The sequence below is a fragment of the Pseudopodoces humilis genome, chromosome 13 (assembly GCF_049639895.1).
Source record: "Pseudopodoces humilis isolate 2021_Gansu_Grassland_sample_001 chromosome 13, ASM4963989v1, whole genome shotgun sequence".
Lineage (NCBI taxonomy): Eukaryota > Metazoa > Chordata > Aves > Passeriformes > Paridae > Pseudopodoces > Pseudopodoces humilis.
The window spans coordinates 15,713,804-15,734,873 of record NC_142212.1 but is presented as its reverse complement, the minus strand read 5'-3'; the positions used below and the strand labels follow the sequence as shown (position 1 = coordinate 15,734,873).

The 21,070-nt window shown below is 36.6% G+C and overlaps 1 protein-coding gene across 1 annotated transcript in view; it reads left to right on the top strand.

The window, feature by feature from the left end:
* SUCLG2 (succinate-CoA ligase GDP-forming subunit beta) overlaps positions 1–21,070 on the top strand; it is a 109,792-nt gene that overhangs the window by 14,500 nt on the left and 74,222 nt on the right. Inside the window, exon 2 of the mRNA XM_005522007.3 lies at positions 7,095–7,236. Coding sequence (XP_005522064.1) covers positions 7,095–7,236 — 142 coding nt within the window. The remainder of the gene's footprint in view (positions 1–7,094; positions 7,237–21,070) is intronic.

Here is a 21,070-nt window from a genome sequence, read left to right as displayed (position 1 = left end):
ATAAATATATCACAGAGGTCTAGACTGAGACTTTGATCATAATGTTTAGTGTTGGATGAGGCTGCTGGACTCTGCTGATCCAAAGGGACCTCGCTGCCATATGGCATCCCAGCTAAAGCGGGCAATTTGGGATGTTGATGGAAGACGGTTTCCTCCATGGCTTTGAAATAGGATGACCTGCATGCTAGCTCCTGCTTTGGAAGATTAAAATTGCTGGTTTGTGGCAACAGGACATTAGTTGGGAAGGACATTTTCTGTCCTGTTTTCCATAATGTGCCCCCAGGTTTGCAGAGTTGGCCAACTCTGGAGAGGGGGATGTGTGGTGTGGCTCGATGGGACAGCTTGTAGCCCATCAGCCTTACCATGACTCTTTCCATTTCCTTTTGTGCTTGAAAGACTTGCTTTCCTACAGAGCATAGTTTTGCTTTTTATGACTTACATTTGTGATAAACTTCTGTTTCGTGTGGTGCCATTTTGCTCAAATTTTGTTTCTTGTCAGGTTAACTTACTCATTTTGTGGCCACTGCCAGCAAACTGAAATAAGTGCTTTAGTATGTTTTCAGTGGCCTATTTTAAGTACATGACCTAATAAATTGTGTCTATGTCTGCAGTGGTTTATATGAGGGTATTCAGTTTAGTTTATTTCTGATGGTTTCTTTTTGAGAGAAACTTCTACATCTTTGTCAATTACAGAGACTGTATGTCAATAAATATAATAAAGGTTTATGCCTCATATTGATGAATGGTCTGCTTTTTCATTACTGTCATCTTTGTGTATCTGCTTTCCTTCATATGTGCTTGGAATTGTATTACAGGTCAGAGTGCACAAATTGAATAAACTGGAATGCTGTAGAATGTGTTGGCTAAGCAAATAGATTTTTTTGGTGACAGACATTTATTTTTGATGACATATATTAAATACATCTCCTTTTAATTTCAGGTACAGAGTACATCTCCTCACCTCAAAAACACCATGTTTTTTCTTCCCAGTTGACCTATTTCCAATATAACCATTACAATAAATTCCAAGTTTATAAAACCTGATACTTTATATATTTGACATATAATTTGCATTCATGCAGAGTTAATTTGTGTTGCTAGAGCTGTTTCATTCTGGCACAGGATCTGTGAGCACAGTTACAGCTACTTGGCTTCAGTGGAGCAACAGAGGAGGAACTAAAAAGTGAGCATTTGTTTAACCAGCTTTACTGCCAGGTGCTTTTAAGAAACCCATTTTTGTTTTGTGATATTAATACTGGCTTCCATTAACACTGCGAATGAAAAGGGAATTTTGGATATTAAATTGTGTCTTCCTTTTAACAGTCATGCAATAAAATGCATTAAGCTATGCTAATGAAAACAGTAGAGCTGCTCAAATTGTACAGGTGTGTCAAGGGATGTTCAATTATCCTAGAAATTTGCTTAGTGATGGTTTTGTTTTCCTTAATAGTGTTGATTAACACTGAACTCTCTTCTCCAAGCTAGAATTATTTGACATTTTACAAAAGTAGAGATTTGACCAGGCGAGTCTTACCAAGAGAAAATAAACATTTACATTTAGGGCTTTTTTTAGGGAAATGACCTACATGTGAACACGACTTGATAAGGTGAAATACTTAGTTGTGGATGGTTAGCCAAGGTAGTTCCATGTGGATTTAGGCATGAAATGTCACTAAATTTTTAAAAATTTGATTATTTCAAGACTAAGAGGCCTTAGTTGTAATAGAAGATATAATTTGAACCTTCAGTTGTTTGTCAGGCTTGACCTTTCAGTTATTCTTTTTGGCAGCTTCCTCATATACTTGTTACAGAACAAACTTAAGTGATTCTTTCTATTCTGTTTATTCTCTTTTAAAAAGTCAGCCTTGGATGTATTACCAGGGAGGCCAAAGAATGAGAAAACCTTACACTGAGCATATTGGCTCAGGTAAGAAATAATCAGGGACATAATCTGATGAAGTTTGGATTTACTGATGCTGCTTCTGTTTTGTGCTTATATAAACATTTCTTTTCAAGCAGAGTTTTGAAGTAGTTAACATGCAGCTTGCAAACTTCTTGGTGAACATGTTAAGACAGTTTCTTCTGGTTTTATGTGTGTGTGTTTTCTTTTTCCTAAAGCCAGCACTCAAAAGATACCTCCTGGGTCATCTGAAAGATGTTGCACATCAGAGTAGTTAATGCTGCATATATAACAGCGATATCTCTGTTGCAGTGTTTTCTAAATCTCTTTAGGGGGTTTTAGACAGGGGTTTGGTTTTTTGGTTTTGGATTTTTGCTTACATTGAAGCAAATTTCTGCAGAAAAAGTACTTGTAGTTCCACTCCTGTTTAACTAAGTTGCTAGTTTTTTAGCTCTTGTTATTTAAATAAAACAATTTTTTTCATGTCATGTGACAGCTAAAGAATTGGCAAACTGAACAGTGGAAGAATAATGCAACTGCTCTCCAAATACATTATTTGTGCCGAGCCCTTAGTATTTTATAGAAAGAAACCCACCAAACAAAAAAGTGTAAATAAGAGGTTATGCAGGTTATATGAAGAATCAATTTTTTCTCAAGTAGTGGTCAATAAACCACAGATACAATTCTGCAACACCTGACCTTGTTAAGATGATCAAAAAGAAATATTTGATTTCCTGATGTGTGTGCCACTCATTTAATCATGCTTTGGGACCAACCATGGGCTCTGCTTATATAGAGAAGGAACTCTGAACAGAACTTGTTCAGAATAAAATACACAATTCCCAGTGACAGTAGTTTTCTAAATCCTCCTCACTCTATATACTTTTGGTCTACATTAGTGTGGTTCTGACTGGTAAGAAAAATCTTGGAGATTGGAGAAGGGAAGGGATATTAGAGGGAAAACACAGCCAATACTTTGTGCTTTTGGAAAATGCCAAATAATTCTAGCCAGCAGGAGAAAATCTGTTTTGAAATTTGTACTTGATAAAATAATTGTGCCTTCATCTCCATTCATGTTACTGCCCAGTTAAGGCCTTTTGTTCCACCTACTTCAGTTTTGGGATTTTTGATGTTGTTGTCAGCTCTTAGGAATTGTTATCAGTTGTAAAAGAGTCCTATTTAAGTGTATTAAGCTCTTTGGTAAGCATTTACATTAGAAATTTAATCTTAAGAAATATCTGATTAATGATGAATTTAATTCCTCTTTAAAGCTTTATTATTTTAAATATCAACATTTTATTTTCTGTATAGAAAAAAGATAGTTTTACAAACCGATTTATTCTTAAAACTTATTTGTGGTTTAAAAATAAACAACACCTTTTGATTTACCAGGAAGATCTGAATCTCAAATAAGAGCCACTCTGCATCTTCAGTGTGTACATCAATACACAACACAAAGTTCCCATTGAAAGGAAAACAAAAAAATGCTACCAGTGGAAAATTTTCTGGTTCTTTGTGTGTCATCTTATGAAGATGAAAGATGAGATGTCACACAGGGAGTCAGGGTTTACTAAAATCCACACACAATTTCCAGTCTCTTCTTCACAAGCTGGTGGGACAGGATCTGCTTCTTTTACTCCAGCCCAGCCTTGCAATAAAGAGACAGATGAAACACAGCTACATCTTGAACTTCTGGAACATACTGGGTGTCAGCTGGGACAGAGCTTCTTGGAAAGATCTGAGAGACCTCTGGTGTTTTCTGATACTTTTTCTGACTAATGTGTGGGGAGAAGAGATAAAAATATTCAAGCAGGGATAAGCTGGTAATAGAAGGTGATGAGAATCAATAATGAACAGAATTGCTAAAAGCTAGACTCTGCTTTCCTGTGCTTTAGGTTCTCTTAGTTGCTCCCTCCATTCTCTCTTTCAGATTGAGATTATTTTTCTGATGCTGATTTGCCATTTAATCCTTTAGCCTGTCTTTGTTGAGAACTGGAACTGAACTGGAAAATCTAACAGTGATGTTTGATGCTGCTGCAAGCAATGAAACATCTGTAAAATGAGAAAGTAAGAAAAACAGACATGTGATGGCAGAGTTGTGTTCTGTGCTGGATTAAAATCTCTTTCTAATAAGTTTCAGGGGGAAGGGTTGGATCATGGCTGCCTGTAGAAGACTGTCCATGGGAAATAGCTTTCTCTGAAACCTTTGTAGGCTCTTCCCTAGGGTTTTGAGGCTGTACCTTCATGCATTGGTGCACTTACTGTCTGTCTCACATGTGGATTTATCTGTAGAATACATAAAAGTTTATGATGTCCAAGAATTCAGGCCATTTGAAGCCCATCTGAAATTTTTGAGAATGCTTGGTATAAATGTATGTGAAGGGTAGGGGTTCAAGATTCCTGTATAAATTCAGATACAGATTTATTGCAACAAAACCATCTTGGACTGGAAATTGGTTCGAAGTAGCATCTGTTTACTCATGTTTCTGAGATTTCATGGTCACTTTTTTTTTTTTTTTGTCTTCACCCTAAAATGCATATCCACAGCTGTTTTGATTTTTCAAGATGGTCTTGAAAGAGCAGTCACCTTTACAGATTCAAAGCTTGTGCTTTATTTCATCACTTGTAACTGCTGTAGTTTTTCTGCTGTCCTCATGACATATGGTGTGCATCCTGCAAGTGCTTTAAAGCAAGCTTTTCATGTTCCTTGCTATTCAGAGCTTCTGGTACAGACTTCAGATATTTATTAATTTTATCAAGCAGTTCATTCACAACCAGGAGTTTGTCTTTTGTGCAAAGACTTGATTGAAAGTCCTCAGCTGGCACTCAGTAAAATGTTTTTTCTTAGAATTATGTAATAGAGCAGGGGGAACCCCACTAACCTGGAGTTTGTAGGCTTTGCTTTTCTGTGCCAGCATTTGTTGAGCAGAGCTTTGTCTAATCATCCTTAGGACTACTTTGACACTTTTCAAAGGAATTATTTTCTTATTTCCTTTCTGTCTTCCTCTGACTGGTCTGATTCATAATTTAGGAAAGAAACATTGTCATAATATCTTAATATTAATTGTCCAATATTTATAAGAGAACATGTGTCCCTATGCTTATGTATGTCTGCACTTTATGCATATGTAATAAGATTTTTAGCATCTCATCTGAGGAGTATCTCTGTTGGACATTTTGATTTCTATTTTTGAGTTGTAAAGCTATTGTATCCCAAAAGTACCTGTGAGGTGCTGAGAGGGTGTTTGGGAGCAGAGGTCACTTCAGTTCCCATCAAGCAACAGCCAAAATGTCTTCCCCAGAAAGATTTTTTTTTAATATTTTCCTTCTTATTTACTTGATTTAGATCAGCTTAGTAATGCCTAATGTGAAACTGATTTATTGATCTAAGTTATGAATAAAAGCTGTTTTGAAAACTTTGTCTTAAATTATAAAACCAGTGATCAAAATTTTATTAGCTGTGTCACTGACCTATAGAAATTTTTAGATAAACCAAAAGGGTCCCTCCTGGCCCCTAGTGTTAATCTCCTTGTGGAAATGATGCTGAAGTGATAATTATTAGAGCCTAGCAGAGAATTTATAATAGGAAAACAAATTAAATGTCAACAATTATGAAAGGGACTTTAAATTTTGACCCTGCATTTGAAGTATTGCATAACTGTAATAACATATCGTCTGTGAATAGCATGGAGGAATATAAATCATATGAGGTGTCTGTATGATGTGTAGAATTAGAGATAGCCATAGAGCAAACTGACAATGCCATTTTGTTCCTCTAAAATATGGTAATCAAGTTATGCATAAAAGGATTTAAAATGTCATCCTCAGCTATTTGTAACTGTTTAAGTTCAGTGGGAGTCACTTTTACAGAAAACATGCAGTTATATACTGTAAAAGATGGGTTTGTGTTTTCTTTATGCATCAATCTTTTGTGCTGTTTCAAAGAGAATAGAACAGATGGGAGTTTGCTTTTGAGACAACTCAGCCTGTAAACCTTGGGTATTGTGAGAGGATGTGTTATTGAAAGACTTTAGCATGGAAGGCTTTTGTTTTCAGAATAAAGTTGCATTAGGTTAATAATTTTTTATCATGCTATTAGAGATTAAAGCATTAGTATAGTAACTAATCCTCTTTGTCCAACATTTCTAAATACGTGGTGCTGACTTGCATGCTGTGTTCCTTACTTCAGGAGAAATCAAGAACTGATTGTGGCTGGCTGCCAGAAGGACAGCAGTTTGTCTCTCCACGTGGGAAAAGCATCTTTGGCTGGCACAAAATGGAATTATACCATTGCCAGTAGCCAGCTCCACCTTTGCCATTATACCATTGCCAAGAGTCAGCTCCAGCTCCTTAATTATTGCATTTGTGTGGAACAATTTCTCCTGTGTAGAGAATGTGTCCTTTCTTCAAACCATTGAGTGAAGATCCTGTGACTTCTGTAGTGTCTCCAGGTTTCCTGGCAGGACAAGCAAATGTGGTGTCTTTGTGTGTGTAAGGCTGCTGTGTCTTTGTGCCCATGGGGTGTAGAGAGATGTTTATATTCCCACAGGGGTGTCTAAACTGGCATGTTGGGAATTATTCTCCAGCTGTTGTTGGCCTGGCATGGCTGGTGTGGCTGTGCTGGTATCCTCAACAAAACCTGCTTAGAAGCACAAAGCAGAGATAGCAGACCACTGAAAATACATGTACCAGTGTTGAGTTTCTTACGGAATAATGCTAATTCCGTGTCAATTGTTTTTCTTCTCAGATATGCTTCAACAAATGCATAGAATCAGTGGAAGCAATTTTATAGGGAATGAATTAGATGAAATATCATATCATAAGGATATTTAACATGAAACTGAATGTGTTTTAATGTAAGAGTCTGTTACTATTTTTATAGCAGAGGATAACGTGAAAACATAAATAGACTTTGGAGATCAAGCCAAATTTGCCTTGATATTAAATGCAAGACATTTTGTCTGGCCAAGTGAGCCTTGTGTAGCTTCTAAAAAATATCTGTAGCTTTCAGAGTACCTGGGATGCACAAATGTTTAGAAAAGGCACTTAGGTAAATCAATATGTATTTTACCTTTTCTCTGGGTGTTGTTTAACTGCTGGTTTGAGATAACCATAAGGTGGAAGAGCTCAGTGGGATGTCTCATGAACTGTTCTTAATGAGCATTATGTTATTTTCCCCTCTTGTTTTTCCTAGACTGTTCAATTAACCCCCAGACGATGGCTCAACTTGCAGGAGTACCAAAGCAAAAAAATAATGGCAGACCATGGGGTTACAGTTCAGAGATTCTTTGTAGCTGATTCTGCAAATGATGCCCTGGAGGCTGCTCAGAGACTGAGTAAGTTGACTGATAATGGGAGGACTGTGCTTCACTGGGTAGCAATCTGGAAAATAAATTGTTTTCTAATAAGTTTAAACAGTCTTTAAATTCATGCTTACTGAAAAGCTTTGATATTTCATCCAGGCTATAAATATATGTTTAATTTTATGTATGAACAAGTTTATAGTGACAATACTTGGAACTTTTTTTCTCAAATGTTTTGCATGCAGTATATAACATGAATTCTTTAATTAACATGATAATAATTCAGAATGCCATAAATAGTTGCTGAGGAAATTTTTTTTTGTATATTTGATATTTAAGGATATGAAATAAATGAACTTGTGTAAAAAGCAGTTTTCAAACAAAAAATCGCTCTATTGAAAAGCAAAGGAAGGAAGAAGTTGTGGCCTCTCCATTTTAAAATACACTTAGATATTTGTTAATGTGTGTGTCCAAATGAAGAAATAGAAAAGGTGAGTTGAGTTACCATCACAAAAAGACGTGACAGTGGCTCAAAGAGAAGACCCTGCTTCTGGAGCTTTGTTTCTCTGACAACATCCTCATTCTGATGTGCTGAACAAAAGATGATAATGTGGGTCAGAAATGAATTTATGTAATAGCTTTTCTCTCAAGAGGAAAGTGTTGAAATACTTTGTCAATCTTTTCTAACAGAAATAATTTTTCTACTTTTAAAAGTTGTACAGATTTCCTCTTTTCATTTAGCTTTTGTTAATATATCAAACATCAAAATGCCAGAGGCCAGACATTATTGTAGTCTAATTGTGTAGTAACAGGAAGGTTTTTTGGTTTATGTTTTACATAATGCACAGGCCACTTAGTTAAATGCATTTCAATTTTGCACACTGGAAGGTAAATTAACACAACTTACTCATATCCAAGATCTCATCAGAGCTCAAGTAGCTGAGTAGCATTAGCATAATGGCTTGTTCAATCTCTAGAACTTCATTAAGGTGATACATTTTTCACTGATCAAAACCTTCTTATGACAATCATATATATTTGAAGATATATCTGAAAAAAACAATTAAATGCAAGTGTTATGGTCATTTAGCAGTACAAAATGGAAAAGTCGGACATAAAGCAAAGCACATAAAATTGGAATGTTTCCTCACGTTTGGATGTCTGAGAAAATCAAGGAATGCTAACTGAAGCTGTGACAGGTTTATCACCAGCCTTACAGCACTTAACTCTCTTCTTCATGATTGAATGATTGAATATAAATGGATTGGTCTGTCCAATAACTATTGCTAATCTTGACCTCTGTGACTATTTGGAGAAATAAATTACTCCATTAAAGGCAGTGAACCTCATCTGTTTTATGATGTTAAGTTTATTTTAAATAACCTCTGTAGCTTGTTTGCTTTGCAAATCACAGAAATATCTCACTATTAGAAACAAACAAACTGTGTTTCAGTAACCAAAGTAAAATCCAGAACCAAAAAACATTTGCTCATGTAACTTTATGAGGTAAATTTTGTTTTAATTGTGTGGGTTTTTGAGCACATCAAAAGGTGGAAGTTAGTGGTACTTTTCTTCATTTGATGTAGTTGCATTCAGCCATGAATAAAATACTGAGCATGAAAGAATTGTGGTTTATGGTGTGGAATGTATTTCATGTTGGAATGACTGACACTCCATTGATTCACTTAATAATTAACAACATCCTTGTTATCATTCTGGTGGTGTGCTGTCCTTGTACTTCTAACATGCACTCTGAAAACTAAGAACGAAGAACATCAATTTGGCTGCTGTGGTCATTGTTGTTCCAAGATTTTGCTGGGTTTATGTTCTTTGTGATCCCTCAGATTAATATTGTCTCTGTCACTCAGGTTTATCTGCACAATTTGCAACTGAATATGCAACCACACAAAGTAAAAAGATATGGGAAAACAGGAAACTTCAGTCTACAGGAGGCACAAAATATTATGGAATAAAATTACCAGTGAAGGCAGTTTGGGGATGTTGTTAGACAGGCATTCTGCAGTAAAACATGGGGAGAAACCAATCTCCCCTGCCAGGTCCTGCTCAAAAATCTGATGGTTTAGGTGCTGTGTGCCACATTGCAGCTGTCCACTCTGGCTTCTTCAAACAAGAAATGGTGCTTGTCAACATATTTTAAAGATGAAAATAGGAAAAAGTTCTCAAAACTTGAAAGTCAAAGGTCCAGTATTTTTCTTGTGAAAGGAAATTCTTTCTACAGCCCTCAGGAATACAGGAGAAACAAGATTTTTCCTTTATACTCATACAGCATGACATCACTCATATGGGTCTGTGTGTGTGATAAAGGGGTACAGATAAGGGGGATAGGAATTTCTGTCATGGAAGTCTGCATAAAGTCTGGAATTCACAATTTAATTTCACAATTTCACCATCTATTTTGTGCTTGGCAGAGCTGTCTTTACTGCTGCAGGGCGTGTGCTCACCAGTTTTGCTATTGTTGGATTTCCTGTTGATGCAATGGAAAGAGATGAGATTGGATGGTTTTTGCTGCTGTCTTCACTTGTCAGGAAGGTGTTAATGCATGTCTTCTTGAAAGGGTTTGCCTTTATCCAGTATCAGCAGTTTTGTTACACTTTGCTCATTTCCTCTGTTTCTCTCTATTTTTATTAATATGTATGCTGAATGTTAATTTTCTCAGATACTTTCAAAATTTACCAAGTGCACAAAAGGCAGTCTACAAGGAATTTTTAATGGAACTAAAGGATTGATTTTTATTTTTTTTTTCTCTTCTAAGATAAGACTGGCAGATGTAAGGAAAATTAACATGACATCACTATTATTGACTTCAAAAGAAGTTGTATACAATAAAGAATACAGAATTAAGCCCCAAGGAATTCATTGCCTTCTATGTGCTAAGCAATTTTCAGGTGTAACTTTTGTAGAGAAGGCAATATTTACAGAGTGCCAAGAAATTCAATCACAATAGTTTTCTGGTTTGTGTTAAAATTCTTTGGTTTTCAAGAGAGGAAAGAAAGATGTTGTCCTGTTTTGCTGCACAGTGTGGTGTTATTTGATCTGCTCTCTAAAGAAACTTAATTTGTAAACAAGTTCTTACAATTCCAGTGCAACTATTTATTAAAAAAAAAGAAAGTACTTGGGAGACAAGTTTTTGTCTGGAATATAAACTCATGTGGATGTTTTTGTGTTGACTCACAAGACTTCTTCTCTAATTCTCCCTTAATTTAGAGCTTGTTTAACCACAGAAGGCATTTCCTTACTTGCTGTTTCTTTTCCTTGTCCTGTAGCACCAATAGCTAAGGAAATAAACCTTATATATGCTGTGTGTGCATTGCCACTGCCTGCACCGTGCCTCATTTCTGGGCCATCATTTGCTCTGGGCTCCTCCAGCAGAAGCCCTTGAGTCTCATGCTCTGCTTTTTGTGCTCTGCCTGATGGAGAAGTTATTAAGGGACACATCATTTCAAACTAGGAGGTGGGCAGAGCTGAGAGGGGTTGTAATTATGCTGGAGGGGGTTTCTGTGCACTGTCATTTGGCTCTTTGAATCAGTAGAGACCTTAGAGATGGCTGGCACTGCTGACAGTCCTAAATCGATGCCGCGAACTTGGCATGTGTTTCTTTTTCTGAATTTTAACAGAAGCAATAGAATGTTGCTTGTTGCCACTTAGGGTGTTTCATTACATTTAGGAATCAGTCAGGTGCAGTGTTCACACTCTGTCACAGGGAAATGCAGTTCAATTGAGTGCAAGGTTTTTATTCACTCTTCTTAAAAAAAAAAAATAAAACAAAATATAGCCTCTGCATGTCCTATTTCTATTGCTTATGCATGAGGAAACTCATAAAATTCGGCTTTGGACTGTAGGCTTTTTATATCAGGCTGGAGAGGTAAACATGTATTTTATAAAGAACAGAAAAGGTTTATTGAAGCATCTTTTCGTGAGGTCATTTACCTGTCACCTATTATTCACCATTTTTTAGAATATTAAAAGAGTTCTCGGTCATGTGAGCACCGGTCTCCTTCCTATCTGAGCTCCTGAAGTGTTTTTCTTCCTGTGGCTTTTTAATTTAAAGGGAAGGCTGCATTTTTAGATGCTGTTTTAGATCCCTTATCTGAAAATTCACCTCTCTAGTACTAGATGTGAAAACCACTTGAAAGCCATTTACATTTAGAAGGGAACAAAAATTGACCTTTAGTTTGCTAGTGTCCTTTTTGTGTAGATCATGAAGAATTTGTTGGTGATAATGCTGTCTGCATTTAATCTAAGTTTTTATGCTGGGAAAATTAAAAACATCCTTGAACCTGATGTTTCTGAGGATATTTGAAATGTGCATTTAGGTACTTTTTTGTTATACCAGGACGAGCTTTTCTATGAGTATTCTGTACAGAGTGGTCATCTATATAATGTTTTATTTGAGAAACTTGGCTACTTAGCTGATCTTTTTTTTACTGTAATCATGGAGTTGCTTATAGGATTTAATTTCCTCTGTGTTTCTGTCCATCAGGATAGGTAGCAAAAATTGCTTCTTTCAGCATTTCTGTCATTTCCATATTTTTTTCCATTCTGTGTTTCACTGTGAAGTAATAATTTTTTACCTGTGCATAATGAGATATTTCTCAAAAACCATCATGTACTAAGTGGTTATAACTAGTTATTTTTTAAAGCCACTCAGGTTATCCTTTTCTGCATATGTTGAAAAATATCATGTGTTGCTGCAATAGCATTCCAGGGAACTGTACACAGAGAACTTGCTTGCTGGTGAGGAACAGCTCTCCCACAAGTCCTCTTACTTTCTCTGACAGCTTTTATTAAAGTTCCTTAGACTTAAATTATAGCTTTTTGAAACTGTTCTTTCAGGCAAAATAATGCTGGAAGTTATTGACTAATATGATTCTATTCTCAGATGGGTAAGTATTTAGAAAACAATCTTTTAAATTTAATAGAAAGCTGGTGGTAGATGAGCTGCCTTTGGACCACGTTCAGTGTTACTGAGCATGAGTATTTCTCTGTTCCACTTAATGGATTTTGCCTTGTCAGAGGGATGAAATCTAAGATTAGAGTGAATCTTCATTTTCCAGCCTCTCAGTGATAGAAAATACCTGTTAATACTCCATTATTTGCAGTCTTCATGGGCATCCCTTGAATGCATCAATTCAAAGCTCCATAAAATTTGTCAATGTCTGTGGTTTTACTCTCCTTCTGTCCCTTGTTCAGTTCCCTACTGAACTCCTCCCTGTGCCCATTTGCTCGTTTATTCCCAGCCTTTCTCCCACCTTATGAGTTCTGATTGAGAAATCCTCTTCCTTTTTTTAATTTTGTGCTGAACAGTGAGTTGTTACCCTATTTAGCATAGTTAGAGCACATATTTAGCAGCTGTCTACTGCTAAAAGCCATTTGTGTGCATACTGGTTTTTTGCTTGCTGAAGTGCTTTGCTCAGACCCACATTTGCTTGACTTGGCAATCATAGAAAGTAATGTTTCTGTGTATGATCAGAAGACAAATACTGATTGCTAACCATGGTTTAAATTATATTTAAATATTATCAAATAATATTGCAAAGAATAGTTTTTTTCCCCTACATTTCTCCATGTTGCAATGATTTGATTTTTTGGAAAAAAATCCCCAAATATCATGGTTGTGTAAAGAACTTTAAGATTCTCACTTGTGTCTGTAAATGATGAAAATAATAAAGGAGAGTAAAAATTATGAAGGCAGCATGTTGTTTGCTGCAGTTAAAGTAATTCTTAGTAGGAGGCTTGGTAATCAATAGGTCAGTGACCCAATTTATTTACCTCATCTACTGGATGAAAAAGATCAGTCATAGGAAATCAGAGGAGCTAGGAAAGATGTTACAGGTGTTCACCAAATGTGCTATGCTAAGGAATTTGTTAGAAAGTCCTGGGAAACTTGCTGTGATACAACTACAGAGCAAACCAGGAGTAAAGCACCTGTGCATAGTAGTATTTTTAGGGACATTCATTTCCTCACACATTGTTTTTTGGGGTTTTAGCTTATTCTGCCTTGGAAGCTGAGCTGCACAAGGCACAGTCAAGGTGGAATTAGGATTTCATTTGAGGATTTCACACTCAGTGGCTGCTGGTGCTACAGGACCTTTCCCCTGGCTTGGAGCCCTAAAGTTGTGCTGCTTTCTTCTCTGTGTGTGTGGGTTGGTTGGGTTTGAATCCTGTAATCCTGCTTGTGCTCCCTCCCCTTTGCTTCCCTCCTCCCTCTGTGTCTCATGCTGAGAAGCTGCTTCACAGAGACAGCACAGAAGTGGCAAACTTTTATGTGCAGCAGTCTTTAAGCAGTGCAGCATCCTTGGAACACCCTGCAAGGGCTCTCTGCCTGTCTCATTCCACCTCTGCAGCTCAGCAATGTTTTTCCACACAAAGCCTTGGCAGCTCTGTGTTTCCTGTGGAACCAACCACACATGCATTTGTTGGTAATGGCCACGTGTGTTGCGTCCTGCGTGCCAGAAAAAACAGGTAGAGAAACTTCCAGCTTCTCTAAGCGGGAGTTCGAGTTTTATTCTTTTTCAAAGAAAGTTGATAATAGATTTTGTCAAAGCTCACCACTGGGTGTTGTTTTGTTTCAAGCTGAACCTTTCTGCTTCAAGTTAACTTACAAATTGTGGCTTTTTTAATATTTTAGATATGGAAGTTCTGTGGACCCTGTGTCTCCAGAGGAATTACAGAAATAATTAATTTGAAATGCATTGTTATAAAAACAAATGGTTTTGTTTTTCTTATCTGTTCCCTTCATTAGAGAATTACATGCTGAGTGTTAGTCAGTAAATGCAAGCTTGAGACTGCTTACATTAGTTGGATATTTTATAACCATTCTTTGTCACCAAATGTCTTCATATTCAGTAGATTTATAGTAATATGAGTAATGGCTTGGGGGCTAACAAATCAAAATCTCATTTCAGATATTTGACACTAATGTTGAGCTGACTTATTGTTTTCTGTGTTGGATTTCTGATCAAATTACCAAAATAGCTGCTTGAAAGTAAAACACAAAGTCAAAAATACTCTAGAAATGGGGTACTGAATTCAAAACATAATGTGTGCCACACAGTGTGAGCATTTGCAAATTTCAGTTGTCTTAAGTACACTACCGGACTTTTGTTCATAAAAGAAGGAGGCAACAGAAGTTACAGTTATGATCCAAGAATTTTATCAGGTGATAAAAATTGCAAAGTTTTACAAGGCGGGTACAAGATGACTGCTGGTGTTTATTCCACTCTTGTCACACCATATTTTATGGTTCTTCAAGGTAGTTTTGCAGCTGCAGAACAATAACCAGATGCGTAATTGAGAAGCAGCTGCATGGAATTTTCATTTTTTTATGCATAAAATCAGAACCATTAGGCACACTTTATGTATAAGGTATGAAATACTAAACAACAATGTTTTCTCTGTAGTACTAGCAGCTGTGTAAAGGAGAGAAATCACTACTTCTGCACTCTCTAGATGCCCATCAGCTTCTAAATATTCAGGGGGAGATTGCTGAAAGCAAGTTTCATTCTTCTCTGGTTTTCTTTCTTCTTTTCCTTGTTTGTTGCTCTGTGTAATGCTGCATCTTCTATGTGATCAGTCCCAGTGGATAGTCGCATGTATAGGGGTCTCAAATACAAAATTGATGCTTATGCCTGTTTTTCATTTAAACTTCTCAGTGGAAGGACTAGTAGCACAATCATGTTGAATAAAATCTGAGGAATGATGGCAGTCCTAAGATAGGATAGTTTATAATTGATTTTGTCAGAATTTCCCTGATCTGTATTGTCCCCCAGTGGACACAGGGTACAGCAGGAAGATGCTGTTGTTAGCTATCCACTTACTATATATAATTTATTTAGGAAAATAGTTTTTTTTAAAATTTGTCAATTGTTTCTGTTAAATTTATGGCACCTTTTGTCTTTATGGACCAGGTGGTAGCTTAGGATGGGCTGGATTGACGAGTAAGGATATTAACTTGTACATTTGGTATAAAAGCACATGGTTTTGAGCCAAGCCAGGAATGTCTCACAAGTGACTTTTCAACTCATGTGAAGCTCAGAGAACACCCAGTATCCAGCCTCCACATCATGATTCCCATCCCCTATTTCCTCCTCAGCCTCTTCCAGTCAATGAGGTAATACTAACTAGTGTTTTGCAAAGGTTAGGATGACTTGCAAGAGCTTGTTTAATATTTAAAGATGGGAGTAATTTACAACTTGAATATATCACCAGTTGAGAAGTATGATCATAAGAGGCTATGATTATTTTATTTTACTTTTTTTGATAGATAATCTCTACTTAAAATGATAGAGCAGTTTTTGAAGCTAAGGATGTTCTGACATTTTGTTAATCTGCTACTTCTTATTTGAGAAAGTGCTGTGAATTTTAAATATGTTTATCTACATTTCTTCAAATATTTGCAGTTCAAGAAAAGTAAAATATTTCAACACATTTATGAATACAAAATGTGTCTTTGTAACCCTGCTGGATTAAACTGGGAGATATTATCTGACTCTGCATCACACTATATTTTAAATGATGCTCTAACCCTTGAGAATGTCACCACAAAAAAACATTTAGTGAGAATCATGTTCAGGGTAGTTCCAGAAGTTAGCTATGCTCTTATTTTAAGTGATTTTTTGTTTTATTAAGAAAAATCTGAAGTTGACAATTTTACCTCTGTGTGGTATACTCTCCCTGGTCCTGCAGTTGAAGTGAGCTTTTGTTCCGTGCATCATTCTGAAAGGGAACATTTTTCTTGCACCTCCCCTGGGCTTAGTTGGACCGCTCACCTGAGTAAGATGAATATGGCTAAACTTCAGGCTATAAATCTTAAATATATTTATTGTTATAAATACTTAAGAAAAGCCCTGGGGGTTTTGGAGAAAGAGAAGAGAAAGGCAACCAAGAAGAGTTTGCTGTATAAACAGTTAACGATATAAAGTCCCTGGGAATATTCACCACTTCCCTCTACTCCCTGCCAAGTCTTTGACCCCTCTATTCCTCCAGTTATTCACCTCTATAGTTTGGTAGTAGCTTTCCTGATCTTGGTGTGTTATGCTTTGTCCCCACTGAAGATTATTGTCATAATATTCCTGGTGCCACATCTGCATGTCCAACACCCCCTCTTGTTCTTGTTCCCACAGATAAATCTTGTATCCAGGGTTTTGGTTTAGCTCATTAGTTGTTCAGTGTGGTTGATTTTCTTACTGGCCTTTCCACATCTTGCCTTCAGTATAATACAGCTTTTGCTTGGGTATTTTGGAATAAAATTGAAATGAGAGACTTGAGGCTGATTACTGCGAATTTGGCTATCTTAGGAAAAACTATTCTTATGCAGTTTCCCCCCTCCCCCAATTAAATACAGGCTTATGTCTCATGCATTAAAGTAATCTGCCATTTAAATATGATGATTAATGTATACTATAAATAACTTGCTTATTTAATCTTTTTAGTGGCATTCCTATTTGAAGTGTATATGCAGATAGTATTTATTTAGTTGTTTCTTTGATCCATAAGAAACCAAGTTAGGTGCTTAAATATGTTTGTAGGGAAAAGTTATTTTACAATTTTAAGATGAAGAAATTTCATATATTTTCATATTTTATGTTGTTGGTTTAGAAGATAAGACTCCTGTGTCATTGAGCTTATGCAGCTTTGTGACTATTTTCACAATTTTGATTTATGGGTTCCAGTTTATGGCTGGGTTTTACATTGAGTTTCTGATGTTTAGTGTCCTGTAAATAGTGATATGTCTGGACTTCCACAGACTGTAGTAAGCATTCCTTCAGAAATCTCTCTGCTGATGAAGAAACAAAATAAACCAGTCAAGTTAAATACTAGAGGAAGACTTTTAAGGTCCAGGGTTCAGGGGTAATTGAACACGAGTTGTGTATCACTGCAAACATCTCAGTGTCAGAATTTTCAGTTGTGCAGAAAGGATGCAATTAGTGCAGTTAACAGCAGGTAGGGCAACGTTAATTATATGTTCTTTTGTCTCTGTGAATTGTTTTAGCTATTTAGAGCCTTCTTCTTTTGCATACTATTAAGTAAATTATACTGCAAGAGACTTTCTGAGAGTAAATTGTGACCACAATTTGTACAAATGTGATTTATACTGCCTTAGAGACCAGTTCTGAACTTGACCTTGAAGTGAGAAGCTTGGAATGTAAGAAATGGCAGAAGCATGAACAAAACATCATAGTTTAGCAAAAGTGTTGCCTTTACAGAAAGTTTGCCTTATTGTATATCTGACACTTAATAAAATCTGGAGCTCTTTTCAGCAGCACGGAGAGGAGGAGTAATCTACTGTAGGTTTATTTTCAGCTCTTACCTCATCTGATTTGTAAACCAGGCAGACATGGTTACATGACTCTGCAGAAGCTGAGAAGTGGGCTTTCTGATGTGGTGAAGCAGCTTGCTGGCCTTAAGTTGATGAAATATTACCCAGTGCTTAACAGTTGTCAGGATGACACAGAGCATCTGTTTTAGAGGATTCAGAGGAGGGGCCATTGGGATGGTGCTTAAGTTACATATTTTTCACTTATATGGCAGACTGGCTGAACCTACACACTCAGCTGCTCAGGGTTGTAAAACTGGTGTACAAGTGTGATCTGCTGCTGCTGACAAGTTTGACACACATTTGATCCATGGTCCTGCTTGTCTGAAGCTGAGAAGGTGCTGAACAGCACCGTGCATGAATAATGGCACCATTTGAGATGTACTTACTCACCTGTTGTGTCAGTCCCTTTATAGGTTCAACACAAGTTCAGGGCACTTAAATCAGCTGCACATTCTCCTTCTTTGCAAACAAAGGTGGTGTTTATTCCAATTTTACATTTTTACCCAGGAAAGTTCCGTTTATATGTGAGTAATTGAGAAAGCTCAAAATTCTGCTGTTTGATATGACTGCTCACTCATTGTGGTCTTTAGACTGTGCAATTTCATTAAAATATGTGGTGTTCAATTTCCAAGCATAATATCTGCTTTCAAAATCCCCACAGAGCTCAACTTGCAGGAAGCCTAAATGAAACAGCTTTGCTGGTTTCCACATCACATTGAGATACATCCCTTCCTGCAAATGCTGATTGCCAAACCAAAAGCTAATTCCTTTCTCTTGCTTTTATATTAATTTTTCTAGGCTAATTTAATGTTATGAAACCTGTAAAACATGAAGTTTAATGTATATAGTTATATCTTTGCTGCTGAGGTGGTGATTGGAGCTTGAGATATAAAATGCTAAGCTGTCAGAAGTGTGGGGGTAGAGTGTTTGTATTCCCTCAAAGGACTGGGGAAGGGCTGGTATGTGAGAAAGGCATGTAGGCTTCTCATTAAGCAGGGCAGCACTATCAGTAATTGAGATTTGTGCCATGTGAATGTATGTACTGCTCTCTGTCTTTAACTGCAAAGTGCCATGTTGAATACTAGGAGTTGGTTCTCAGGTACCCTTCCTGCTCTTTCCAAGTTCTGAAAGCTGATCATGTATCTTAAAGAGAATCACAGATTGAATTTCTTGGCTTTCAGCTTAGCAGTGGTTGGCCTCAGTGCAGCCTGTAGGGTCATAATTACAGAGAATTTGCTGTGCTGTCCAGCAGACTGCTCTGAACAGAGTCCTGTGTGACAAGTCAGGTGCTGAATTGGTTCAAGTGAAACGCTTGAGCAAAGCTGTGTGAACCCTTCCAAGTTCTCAGGAAAAAAAAGAGATTAAAAAGGCTGGAGTAGTCAAGGGAAGCACTGGGAAACTGCAGCTGGCAGGAGGTTCTTGTGCTTCTCGGTGGGCATTTGTGTGTCCTCAGCTTTCCTGTGAGGTTCAAGAGCAGGTCAGCAGTTTGTAAGCTCAGATTTCTTCAAGAACTTATTAAGAATTTGTGCAAATAACTCAGGAAATTTGTGGGCCAGGAGTATCAATAATACCTGTAAGTGTTAGGGAATGTTGGTTTCTGCCAATATCAACACATTATTCTGCAATGCAAGTTGTGAGAGCAGTCAAAGAAACTAATTATTAAATTCAATCATTTTGGTCTCACAGTGGGTTAAAATGGTACAATTGTCCCTACTACTCACTGTATTCAGTAAACTCAGGGGAGTATGGACCAGTGGAAAGAAAGAGGCAATTTTAAAGAGTGAGGAAGAAGGAGACATCAAAGCAAATATCTTATTCCTCCCAGTAAAGATCAGCCCTAGACCAGAATGAAACTGTCCACCTTTGGACCCAGAAGTGCAGTGGAAGGATGAGCATAACACCAGGAAAAGAGGTAGAAAATATTAGGAATATATTAGGAAATAGTTGTGTAACAATTTTAACTGCATTATTAGAGTTTTTCCCCATATATAAGCGTTTATTCCTGTTCTGTAACAAGTACATCAGGAATAAAAAAAAACAAAAACAACTACATTGTTTAGATCATGGGTATATTTAGAATATATTCTTGGCTTTATAAGTGTCTAAATATGTAAATTGCGCTTTCTATTTGCCTGTAAACAATGTTTTGAGTGTGACATTGCTCGTGGCTCAGGTTTATATGCAGACACCTAACAAGTGTGACCTGCTTCCCAAAAGCTCATCTTCTGTACTTCTAGAAGGTTCCAGAGGTGTGTGCGCTTCTCTGCAGGAGGTCGCTATTTGGATTTTTAAACACCTTCCCCCCCTTTTTTGTTATGAATCCAGAGCCAGTACACTGAGACCGTTCCCCACTTGGAAATATTTTTTCACAAGAACAAAAAGACAGTTTCTTTTGTATATAAAGAAAGAAATAGGCTTATGTGCAGCAGTGAAGGATCTTAAATAAAACATTGTCCTTTTTCTACCTTAGTTCAACTGGGAAAATCAATTTTTGGTTCCTCAACTGCAAAGAAAGATCAAAAGGAAAAACTGACAATCCAAATAAAGGGCAAGGTGATGTGGGCTGCTTGCACTCCTGTTCCCTGGTGTGCTTCATACAGGCACTTTTCCAAGCAGAATATATTTACAGAAGAATCAAGAGTGGGGTTTTTTTGTATCTCCAAATCAACCATGTTGTGACTAAAAGTGACCTGAATATAAAAGTAAAAATAAAAAACAAAAAAAGCCCTACTTTATATTACAATTTGTGGAGTTCTTTGGTGCTAATTTAGGCAACAGTTCTCAGATGTGTCAGGTTCCTCATTGCAAAATACTTGTGTGTTAAAGAATTGTCATTGATTTTACTTCACTAGAACTGGCCAAAGCCAATACTTTCTTTTTTCTTTTTTTTAGCATGTTATGTAATGCAAGAGAGAAAATATTTTTGTTCTTGCTTAAATGCCAACTGGATGTATATTTAAATCTTCATATGAAAACTAATTTCAGTCAGTGTGGAGGGAAAGTTTATGGAGATTGGCTTTCTTGCTTTGTATTGATTCCTGTTTATATCTTTAATAAATAAAATATGATTTATTGTTATAAGTTCATATTTACAAGAGGAGGAGATTAAAGTGTCAGCAGGAAAAACAGAAAGGAGGAGTGTGAAAACTCTAAAACACACAAATGAAAAAGCACCCCAAACTTAAAAACATCTTGAAGAGCTTTTATGAAGTGTATTATCTTCTGCAAAAATGTAAAAAGTTGAAAATAGTAATAAAAGTATTTGATCTTAATGTATTTTCACTTCTTTGAGAGAATTATTGTGTAGACATCAATTTTGTAACCATATTAAATGTTAATTCAGTGTATATTAGAAGTACAAAATAAACAGGCTTCATCTGACTCAAGGCACATTTTTGCAGGAAAATGTTTTGTAAGTTGTATATCAGTATGTTGGGTCTTCACCCATGCAGGCAGAATGCATTTACATTTGGGACTCTGTGTTTGGCGTATCTTGGCATGGTAGGGATGCAAATAACTACATACAGA